This window comes from Hemiscyllium ocellatum, chromosome 18 (genome assembly GCF_020745735.1).
Source record: "Hemiscyllium ocellatum isolate sHemOce1 chromosome 18, sHemOce1.pat.X.cur, whole genome shotgun sequence".
In the NCBI taxonomy this organism is placed as follows: domain Eukaryota; kingdom Metazoa; phylum Chordata; class Chondrichthyes; order Orectolobiformes; family Hemiscylliidae; genus Hemiscyllium; species Hemiscyllium ocellatum.
Window position 1 is genome coordinate 31,185,259 of NC_083418.1, and position 12,676 is coordinate 31,197,934.

The 12,676-nt window shown below is 38.2% G+C and overlaps 1 protein-coding gene across 1 annotated transcript in view; it reads right to left on the bottom strand.

Moving 5' to 3' along the window:
- Positions 1–12,676, bottom strand: part of LOC132824173 (sodium/hydrogen exchanger 10-like) — a 393,707-nt gene that overhangs the window by 261,856 nt on the left and 119,175 nt on the right. The window contains exon 13 of the mRNA XM_060838455.1: positions 9,122–9,317. Coding sequence (XP_060694438.1) covers positions 9,122–9,317 — 196 coding nt within the window. The remainder of the gene's footprint in view (positions 1–9,121; positions 9,318–12,676) is intronic.

A 12,676-nucleotide genomic window follows, 5' to 3' on the forward strand; every position in this document is an offset into this window, starting at 1 on the left:
CCCAACTTAATGATGCTGTTAGAAATACTTGTAACAATCCCCATAAATACCCCCTGGCACAAAAGGTAAAATCAAACATAGGACATTACAAGAGAGGATCAGCCTGGACCTGCTTCTTTGGGTGTAGCAGTTTTTACAACTGCCTGACTGCTTTCGGCGAATAGCCAGTCTGCCAAAAACCAAATCAAACCAGACAAAAACTGAGTTGGATGAATTGGCCACGCCTATCATTGTGCAAGTGTATGTTCTAAACCTTGAAATCTTTTTGCCTGAGGCAGTATCTGTTAGCTATAATCAAACTGATCGTGAAACCCTTCAACCTTAGACTTTTCAGTATCTGTGTCTTCTACAACCTCTCTGAAGAACAGCCAAGGACAACATAACCTTGTTAAAAGAGCAGCATCATCACATCTTCCCTGCTTAAAAAAAGTAATCATCAATATCCAAAGATGGGTTCATTTTAAAACCCCATAATATTAAACTGTCAGTACTCCACAACACACATATACATTACACTGACAATAATCATGCAAATACACATGACTACATTTTGTTTCAGTCTGTTTTACTCCTGCCATAAAAGCCTCCATTTCTCATTCAAGTTTTGACAATGCTTTGGCAATCACATTTTCTCATCCTGCAACATGCACAATTTTCAAATTGAATGGTTGTAAAAACAAGCTCCATTTAGACAGTCTGGCATTTCTGTCCTTAAATTTCTCTACAAACTTCAATGGGTTATGATCAGTGTATATGATTGTCTCAGATATGTTACTGGTAATGCAAACATTGAAATGTTGTAAAGCAAACATCAAGCTCAACGGTATTTCCTTCTCAACTGTAGAATATTTCTGCTGGTGACTGTTCAATTTCCTGGAGAAATACCTGATAGGTCTTTCTATCTTCTCGTCGTCTTCCTGCAAGAGTACAACAGTGATACCTACATCATTTGCTTCGAGAGCCAACTAAAATGGCTTTGCATAATTAGATGTGGCTAATATTGGAGCAGTGGTTAACACAGCTTTCAGGCTGTCAAATGCCTTCTGACATTCCACTGTTCACTGAAACCTCTTGTCTTTCTTCAACAATTCAGTGAGTGAAGCAGCCACACTGCTAAAGTCTGGTATAAATTTTCGATAAAATTCACTCAATCTCAAAAACCGTAGTACTGCTCTTTTCGTTGATGGTTTGGGAAACTCCCCAATTACCGTTGTTTTTGCAATATTAAAATAAGGTTTATCGGAGGAAGCGGTTTTACGAATATGTAAAAAAACTAACATTAAGGCAGACAGATTGCAGAAAGGGCTTGGAACCTGCATTCTGCAATATAAAAATTCACTGCAGTTGGATGAACAGTTGTCTTCAGCGTAAGTATTTGGATACAGAACAGGAGAAACCATTCTAGTGTTTTGTATAATGCAATTTCATATATATCTATGCAGAAAGAAATTTATTGTGGAAACACACAAAACCCTTGAAATGATTTGTCGAAAAATCTCTAACGTGTACAGCCTAGATTAGAATGATTACTGATCATAATTCAGGCATACAATTGCAAACAGTGCTACCAGTCAAGCAACTTGATGGTTACTTCAGATAATTGAAGCAGATTGCCAAATATAATGAAATTGAGGCATGTGACTGGATCTGCAACCTGATTCATCGGATAAAGAAGTGAAAGATGTGCTGCCATTTGACTTAATTAGTTTTGAGCAACACAAATGTCAACAATTGCACAAAGAGGCACACAAAGATCTAGTATTCCTTGGAAAACTATAATTGCAGGCTGACCTAATGTACCTCAAGAGGTCCAGGAATCCTTGTGATCATTTTAGGACCACCAATTTTTAAACAGAAGTGTCTAGAGGTATAGCACACAAAGGTAGGAAAATTCTAATATCCGGATCACTCCAAGAAGACATTCTAACAAAACTGCACCATGATCATATTGCCTTTCAGCATACTAGGCATCTGGCAACTGAAACCAAATGATGACTAGAGTTCAATAGTGATGAAGAGAAGGCTGTGAAGATGTGTAAACCATATGAGCCACAACAAACAAGCCACCTTAAGCAGTCTTTGATACCCCATAAGCTTGTATCACACTATTGAAACAAAATTGTGACAGACTTATTTGATGTCTGATGAGTTTCTTCTAGGTGGCATGTTATTTTGACCAATATTCAATAATAAGTACATGATAGGTCAAGTGTCATTGTTAATACACAGAGTACCAATTTGCTTGTTCGGGATGCCACAAAAAAAAACTGACAATCGTCCTCAGTATGCAGACGAGCAAATTTGGTACTTTGCGAGATGACACCATTGACACATTATCAAAAATTAAAGTAGAATACATCATTTCTAGTGTTAAATTCTTAATTTTAAGAACTGGGGAAAAAACAGGATATACAGGATCCTCTAAGGACAACACAAATGAGTGCAAGTTTACCTTCACCAACTGAATTCATGATTCTGGGGCAAATTCGAATGACTGTTCCAACCCATCACCGAACCAAGTTTCCACTTGAACAGGTTATTCTGTGATAAACGCGCGTTTCGTTCATGCAAATTCACTATAACGCAACTGACAAACTGGGGACACTGTTTCTATAATGCAAACTTTTAAAGTGTCTACTGGTTATACTGCAATTCCAACCCTATTTAGTTTAGACGGTGCTGCTATTACGTGATCTTCTTATAATGTAAGATTGTACAAGAACAGAACAGCCGTGTTATAGCAGAATTGACTGTACAAGCTACTGAACTAATAGCACAAAGTCATAGAGATGTACAGCACGGAAACAGACCCTTTGGTTCAACTCGTCCATGCCGACCAGATATCCCAACCCAAACTAGTCCCACCTGCCAGCACCCAGCCCATACCCCTCCAAACCCTTCCTATTCATATTCATTTACCAATCCAGAGGCCCTTTAAATGTTGCAATTGTACCAGCCTCCACGACTTCCTCTGGCAGCTCACTCCATACACGTACCACCCTCTGCATGAAAACGTTGCCCCTTAGGTCTCTTTTATATCTTTCCTCTCTCAACCTAAACCTATGCCCTCTAGTTCTGGACTCACCCACCCCAGCAAAAAGAATTTGTCTATTTATCCTATCCATGCCTCTCATGATTTTATAAACCTCTATAAGATCACCCCTCAGACTCAGACACTCGAGGGAAAACAACCCCTGCCTATTCCACCTCTCCTTATAGCTCAAATCCTCCAACCATGGCAACATCCTTGTAAATCTTTTCTGAACCCTTTCAAGTTTCACAACAGGAGACCAGAACTGATTGTAATATTCCAAAAGTGGCCAAACCAATGTCCTGTACAGCCGCAACATGACCTCCCAACTCCTGTACTCAATACTCTGACCAAAAAAGGAAAGCATACCAAATGCCTTCTTCATTATCCTACCTACCTGCGACTCCACTTTCAAGGAGCTATGAACCTGCACTCCAAGTTCTCTTGTTCAGCCACACTCCCAAGGACCTTACCATTAAGTGTATAAGTCCTGCTAAGATTTGCTTTCCCAAAATGCAGCACCTCGCATTTATCTCAATTAAAATCCATCTGCCACTTCTCAGCCCAGTGGCCCATCTGATCAAGATCCTGTTGTAATCTGAGGTAACCTTCTTCCCTGTCCACTACACCTCTAATTTTGGTGTCATCTGCAAACTCACTAATTAGACCTCATATGCTTACATCCAAATCATTTATATAAATGACAAAAAAATAGAGGACCCAGCACCGATCCTTGTTGCACTCCACTGGTCACAGGCCTCCAGTCTGAAAAACAACCCTCCACCACCACCCTGTCTTCTACCTTCAAGCCAGTTCTGTACCCAAATGGTTATTTCTCCCTGTATTCTGTGAGATCTAACCTTGCTAACCAGTCTCCTGTGGGAAACCTTGTTGAATGCCTTACTGAAGTCCATATAGATCATGTCCACTGCTCTGCCCTCATCAATCCTCTTTGTTACTTCTTCAAAAAACTCAATCAAGTTTGTGAGGCATGATTTCCCACATACAAAGCCATGTTGACTATCCCTAAGCAGTCCTTGCCTTTCCAAATACATGTACATCCTGTCCCTCAGGATTCCCTCCAACAAATTACCCACCGCCGACGTCAGGCTCACTGGTCTATAGTTCCCTGGCTTGTCCTTACCATCCTTCTTAAACAGTGGCACCACATTAGCCAACCTCCAATCTTCCATCACCTCACCTTTGACTATCGACGATACAAATATCTCAACAATGGGTCCAGCAATCACTTCCCTAGCTTCCCACAGAGGTCTAGGGTAGAGGACTTTTTAAAAAATGCATTACCAACTGTTAAAACTGGGTGAGGTCGGGTCATGGCTCCGGTCTTTCTCAATCATCTCTTCAGTCAGTTGCAACAAATATTTTTATTTTCAACTCATAGGTATCACCCTTCAACTAGCACCTTGCTTATCTGTTATCTTTGGGATGTTCATCAAACCTCCACCAGAAAAAGCAATGCATAATATTAGTTTAAATCACTTACTTTTTCCTTGTTTCCTATTACTAATTCCCAGTTGCATTCTCCAAGGATTCCACACTTGATTTACTTTCTTTTTATGGACCTGCAGAAGTTCTTGTAGTTTGATTTTATATTTCTTGCCAAGTTACCTTATAATCAATTTTATCCCTTTCTATTAGCTTTTTTAGTTGTCTGCTGCTGGTTCCCACAAAAAAAATTCCCAATCCTCTATTCTACTACAAGTGTTTGCCAGTTCGCATTCATTAGAGTTTGATTGAGCGGTGTGCTAAACGAACTTTGTTAATGAGTGGTTCATTCTTCTTATCAGTCCTTCTTTTTGAGTGGGATAAATTTTTACTAAGAGTTATGAAATATATGCTTAAATGTGTACCATTGCTCATCCATTGACCCCTTAGATTGTTCTACCCGTCCACTTTCAACAATATTTCTTCATGCCTCCATAATTCCCCTTAAGTTGAAGAACATGGTTTGAGACATGAGTTGCTCATCGATAAATTGAGTGTGAAATTTCACCATGTGGTGATCCCTATTCCCTGGAAGATCCTTTACTACAGGTCATTCTGCTGTAACACATGCATCGCTACAGCCAATTCGCTATAACACAATTTTGGCCCCATTATTTTAAATGGTGTTGGTACTACATGATTTTCTTATAACACAGAATTACACAAGAACAGAGCTTCCGCATTATAGCAGAATTGACTGTACAATATTTTTTATTAATCCTACCTCATTACACATTACCAGATCAAAAATAGCTTGTTTCTGAGTAGTTTCGGTAATTACTGCTCTGAGGAATAATCCCTTTTGCACTCTACAAATTTGTCTTTCATGTTACCCTCTCTAATCTGATTTGTCCAGTCAATATGCAGATTAACTCCGCCTATGTCAATTGAAGGGCCCTTCTTAAGGCCTCGATTATTTCTCAATGTAAATTATGTCTCACAGTTAGCCAACGTTTTTAGGACATACACATGATTCCCACCCATGACTTCTTTCCCTTCTTATGCCTTATTTCCAACCAAACAGATCCCACTTAACGATCTATTACACCTATATCACTATTCACCACCACAATTACACCTTCACTTACTAACAATGCTATCCCATCTCCTTTTCCTTAATACCTACTCTTCCAGAATGTTGAATACCCCTCAACATTGAGTTCTTGATTACCTTACAACCACATATCCTTAACAGCAATCAAGTCATATTTGTTTATTTCCATTTTGCAATTAATTAATCTTGTTCCAAATCCTGTGTGCATCCAGATAAAGAGCCTCACGCTAGAACATTTCACCACTGGTTCTAATTTCTGCTGCACTCTTCTAATTATATTTTCTACGCTTTTCTATCATACTTTGCTTCATCACTAAGCTGCACCTCTGCTTTCTATGTTTCTTACTGTTTCTTAAACAAGTCTTCAAATGAAACTTTGCCTCTCTTTAATTAGTTTAAAGCCCTATCTACAACCCTATTTAAGTCACCTGGACACTGATACTTGCATGATTCAACTGAAGTCTGACCCAATGGAATAACTTTCTTGCCCGAGTATTGATGCCAGTGTCCCCTGAAATTGGAACCTATTTTTCTCACACCAATTTTTGAGTCCCACATTTACTCTCAAATCTTATCTACTCTGTGCCAATTTGCACCTGTTTCAGATAATAACCCTGAGATTATTACCTGTGTGGTTCTACTTTGTAGTTTAGCCCTGAGATGTTCATAGACTCTCAGCAGAGTCCCTTTCCCTAGGTTTGTTATCTTCATGTAGCACAACTGGATTCTTCCCCTCTCACTTCAAGTTCTTCTCCAGCCAAGAAGATACATCTTAACCTTAGCATCAGTTAGACGATACAGCCTTCAGGACTCTGTCTTTCCTGCAGAGAACTATATTTATTCACCTAACTTTACTATCTCCTATTATTAATACATTTCTCTTTTCTTCCCACACTTGAGTTCTGGAATCTTTCTCCATTTGGATAATAAGCTGCCATTCTGTTTCTTCTGTTATGGACCAGACCAAACCCCCTCAAAATATATTAAGAAGATAGCCTGGACCTTTTCTTTCATGTTAAAGATAAGTGTAAGGTGTTGCGTTCCAGACACAGTTCAACTTCTCAAACTATTTCATGTTAAGCAAAACACACTTTATTCAAATACTTGTAGGCAAAATATAGTAAGAGAAAAAAAAAGAATTGGCTTAACTGTAACTCTATTGAAATGTCTAAATAATAGACAGTAAATATTACTAATTAACTGTTCCAATACAGTACATCACAATAACATAGTCTTGACAAAGGCAAATTCAGAAAAAAAAAATTCTCACATACAACTCCAGCAGCAGGAAAATACCAAGAGAAAAATCAGAGTGTAGCAGGAAGAGATGTACTGCAACCTCCAAATCCTGCTAAGACCCCAGCAACAATTACTGCACTGAAAAGCTGAAAAAAAATTTAAAATCCTGGTTTGTCAGAGAATTCACACCCATTTAGGCTGCTTCTATTGTCCCAATTTCCTTTAAAAAAACCCCAAGGCATCAAAAACTATTTAATCTAGTGGCTCTGCACAGACTGTTGGCACCTCCACCTTCAAACCATTCTTCAAAAAAACCCAGGACAGAATATATCTCTTAAAGACACAGCATGTTCACACTGTCCAAGTGGACAAGTTCACATATTCTCACATTATACTCCATCTAGATTATTTTTGCCCACTCACTTAAACTAACTACATTCCTTTGCAGATTCTATGTCCTTTTCACAGCTTATTTTCCTATCTATATTTTTATTATCAGCAAATGTGATAACCATTCATTCAGTAATAGATACAAATTGTAAACAACGGAGGTCAAAACATTGATCTCTGTGGAACATCCTTCTACCATCCTGCCAACCCAAACACGAACCATTTATACCTATTCACGGCATTCAATTAGTCAAACAATCCTCAATCTAAACCAATATGTTGCCCACACACTGATAATTTTTATGTTATATAATAATCTTTGATGTCGAATTTTCTCAAATGTCTTCTGAAAATCTAAACATCCAACTGGTTCTCCTTTATCTACCATACTTGTTACTTTCTCAAGGAATATTAAGAAATTAATCAACCATGCTGATCCTTTAACAAAACCATAGAATCACAGAACTTACACAGTGTGGAAGCAAGCCGTTTGGACCATTGAGTCCACACCAACTAATTCAGGCCTATCCCTCTAACCTTGCATTTCCAATTGCCAATCCACCTAACCTGCACATCTTTGCATTGCGGGAGGACACTGGAGCACTCAGAGACTGACATGGGGAAAATGTGCAAACTCCTTACAGATAGGTGCCCAAGGGTTGAAACTGGGTCCCCAGCACTGTCAGGTAGCAGTGCCAATCACTGTGCCACCCAAAACCATGTTGATTCCGATTGCATTAAGATTTTCTAACTGCTGTACTATAAATTCTTTAATAATAGATTGATATATGATGTTATTAAGCAAACTGGCCCATAAATTTCTCTTCCTGTTTCCCTCCTGTCTTGATTACAGGAATCATATTCACTATTCATGTAACCTGATGGGACCATTACAAAATTTTGGAAAATTAAAGAAAAATCAACCAAACTATATCCACAGTTATTTCTTCTTATATCCTGGGATGAAGCTAGTCAGGATCAGGGAACATGTCAAGTTTTAGTTCTAATAGCTTTCTCAGCAGCCAGTCCCTGATTTTGGTGATTGCTTTAAGTTCCTTGCTTATTTTCATCTTCTGATTCAGAATTATTTTTGGGATATGGTTTATAAATCCTCTGTAATGAAAAATACAGATTTAAAACATCTGTTGAATTCATGTGCTTCTTCTCTGACATTGAGAGAATGTCAGAGAAGCACAGAACTATTTGAAACAGGTATAAATTGCACCCCAACTGGAGTACCCCTCCTGTACGGTTGCTTTGCAAACTCTTCAGTTGTCTGACCTATATTCAGTTCCATTGAACATGGTTTGGGAATGCATATTCCACACAGTCAAAGCCCAAAATTGCATCAAAATTTTTCATAAGATCAGAATTTACACATATCCCTGTGGTTGTCAACCATTTTTGACAGCAAAGCTGACCAGCTAAACATCGAGACAATTCAAAATTAATGCAGGTGTGGGTTTCTTATAATTAATTACCATCACAAAATTGAAACATTAATCTTGAAACAATAGAAGAAGTTACCTGCCCTATCCATCTACCATCACCTGCAATTATCCCATTTCCTTTACTCCAATTCCAATCTTACTATTTAAAACGTATACCCAGGCTCTGCCCAATTAATTTCTCAACCACCATTTAAAATTAGAATACATTACATAAAATGACCAGCTCATTTTCCTAAATAACAAACACTGCACATAAAACACTAAGTTTAAAAACATATCAAAACATTGTGTGAATGTAACTTTCTGATTTTGACAATAAGGAAATAGAACACATGAACAAAGGTGCAAAACAGCTAGTTGGAAAAATACGTTCAATATAAGAATTAAACTAGATCACATTGTTCTCTGTAAAGATGTAGACAATGTACAACATAATACGATTTTACCTACCTTCATAAGTGCCTGTACTACATACACGACAAAGAAAATATAATTAATCGTTCGCAGCTCTATCTCAAGCTCTACATTCACATTGGGAATATATTCCAGAATGAGTGGAAAGACGTTAAGTAGAATAGCCATGTAAACAAAAACTTCAAACGCATTGGTGAATACCATGCGGTAGCAAAACTTTGAAATCCTGTTTCTGTAAAAAAAAATTTAATATAATTTAACAATTTTACAATTTGCACACCTCCTGCAGAAACATCCTTAATCTGAGCATATTAAGAAAATCTCACATATTGAGTCCATTAATTTAAACAGTTGAAAATCACAAATTGAAGTATAATTTCCCTATGTATTTTAAAGCATCACCAAAGTAGAACATCACCAAAGCAGAACATTACCTAAAATATTCTGCTCAGTAGTAATACTATCTTGAGCAGGGAATCTCATCATCTTGCTAGCTTTCCCGAAACTGATTAAATGATTCGTCCCAAATTGAACTACAAGAGATCTATGGAAATAATTTTGAATAAATGAACATGGCAATGGGAGTGCTATTTTGCATGTGTGCTTCCCAACGTTAAATGAAACAGCCAATTCAAAAGTGCCTTTAACTCTAACAAATGTTGCCCCAAGTCTGCTTTAAATATTAATATACCATGAACGCAATGCTACACAATTGTTATAAAAGATCTTGAAATGTGTATTAACAATAATAGTCATCTACAATTAAGAGCAAGAGCTTTAACAGTTTGCAAAATTGCACTATTTCAGATGAATCGCAAAAAAAAAGTGATTTAAGAACGAAATAGCAGACTAACGTGCTGTGATTAAGTTCTGATAGTTGATACTCTTTGGAATCTTCATGTTGTGAGACTTGAAAGGGTTCAGAAAAGATTGACAAGGATTTGCCAGGATTGGGGGATGTGAGCTAAAGAGAGAGGTTGAATAGACTGGGGCTGTTTTCCCTGAAGCGTCGGAAGCTGAGGGGTGACCTTATAGAGGTTTATAAAATCACGAGGGGCATGGATAGGACAAATAGGCAAAGTCTTTTCCCTGGGGTGGGCGAGTCCAGAACTCGAGAGCATAGATTTAGGGTGAGAGGGGAAAGATATAAAAGAGACCTAAGGGGCAACTTTTTCACGCAGCATGGTATAAGCTGCCAGAGGAAGTGGTGGAGGCAAGTAAAGTAGTAACACTTACAAAGGATCTAAATGGGTATACGAATAGGAAGGGTTTGGAGGGATATGGGCCGGGTGCTGGCAGGTGGCAAGTGGGACTAGATTGCGTTGGGATATCCGGTCGGCATGGATAAGTTGGACCAAAGGGTCTGTTTCCATGCTGCACACCTCCCTCTCTCTCGCTCTCAAATATATAAGTACGGGCCAAGCAAATACAATTGAGGTGGCATATAAACAATATACCTCCAATAATGAAAAGTATTAATAAAATTGGTCAGAAATTGTGGAAAGCAGCTCCTTCACTAGGTGATTCGGAGCGTTGCTCCAAAAGCTCGTGTGCTTCCTATTAAACCTGTTGGACCATAACCTGGTGTTGTGTGATTTTTAACTGTGTACAGCGGCATCTCCAAATCAAGATTTCTCATATTATCTTACCAAGCTCACCTCATTAACTACCTAACCCATTCTATGACAGCACTCACGTGTGATGTTATTACCATCATTCAAAACACAGATCACAGAAAAACTCACCACTAAGCAGATATCCACTGAAAAATCAGCATCCCTTGCACCTGCACCATTCTTAAAAGGGCGCTCTGTACTTAGACAAGCACTGGCAATCTAGTGTTGCCCCTCACTGGCAATGTAATGTTGCAGCAGCTATAAATCGCACCACTCACAGCACATGGTTATCACTCCTTGCACATATAAGTCCATTCTCTCATCGCAGTCACTGTCTAGCTACTAGCCATAAAGCTTAACTGTCCTTGGCTACATCCCATTTAAACACCCTCGTTAAGTAACCACTTCCCCAACCCAATAACCACTGGTTACCCACATATTGTTGTTGTCCAAAAGAAGAACATCACATACAGTAAGCTATCAGACAAATCCAAACATGAGCTGTTACTTACAGCCACTAAAAGCACACACAAGTAAAACCAGTAGAGGCTGTAGTTCCACCCACAATGTCAACCAAATACTGGCATGATGACCAATAACTATTCTACTAGAACTGGGTGTCAATACTTCTTACTTGGCTTGTAGTGCCTAACTCAGCTAAGCTCTGTCACGCATAAGGTCAGCTTCTTCCAGTTCAATGCACTGGCTACAAGTACAGGTCAGAAGCTGGGAGTTCTGTAATTAATAACTCACCTCCTGATTCCTCAAAGCCTGTTCATCATCCACCAGGCACAAATCACTCTCAACTTGCCCAGATTATCACCGCTCCAACAATACTCAAGAAGCTCAACAAAATTCCAGAACAAATTAGCCCTCCTAACTGGCACCCCTTCCACCACTTTCAAAATTCAATTCCTCTGTCACCAATAAACAGTGACAGCAGTAAATGCCATCCGCAAGATGCTCTTCAAGAAATCACCATGGCTCCTCATATATCTGTTTCTTTAGGTAGAACACTATTATCTGCAAGTTGCCCTCCGTGCCACAAACCATTCTGACGAGAAATTGTGTTGTTGTTACTTCACTATCACTGGTTGTAATTCCTGGAACTCCCTTCCTAACAGCATTGTGGGTGCATATACCTTAAATGGATGGCGACATTTCAAAAAAAAGGTATCACACACTATCTTCTCAAAAGCAGCAGCTGGTGATGGGGAACAAATGCTAGCCTGTCCAGATTACCCAAATTCTGCGAATGAATTTAAAGCAAAACATGAGTAAGAGTAAAAAAGAACACAAATAATAAGAATAAAGAACTGCAGATGCTGGAAATCAGAAAAAGAGAAGAGAAATTGCATGAATAAACTCAGCAGGTCTAATAGTAGCTGTGGAGAGGATTCAGAGTTAACATTTCAGGTCCAGTGACCTTTCTTTAGATCAGAATACATAAGAATGAGAACTGAATGAATAAAAATGAGTTTTTTATATCAAAAAACTTTTTAAAATAAATTTAACGGGATTTCAGCACACAAGGTATGTTACAACTTTTCAGCTGGCAGAAAAGAAATCACACTTAAAGACAAATTCACAAAAGCTTTTTGTACAGTTTTCTAGATTGTTTTCTATGCAATATCAGTTGAGGTTTCTTGGTTTATCCGAGTGAATAACTTGATCCTTCAATTTCCTGTTGCAAATTTATGCCTCATTGGTACTTACAAATTGAATAAAAATACTTTAAATTTATTCACAAGAAATCAATTGGATATTAAATTGATTATTAAAATGTGTCAGTCCTCACTTCAGATGATTGCTAATATTTATTCCCATGAATTTAAAATATTTTGGTTGGCCAACCTCTCTACATTGATTCTATCATTTATGAGTCAAACTATAATGAACTTTTATCCTCCAGATCAAGATAAAATCTTTTGACTTCAATCAAAATGTTGATGCACTTAGAAGCATTTATTTGTAT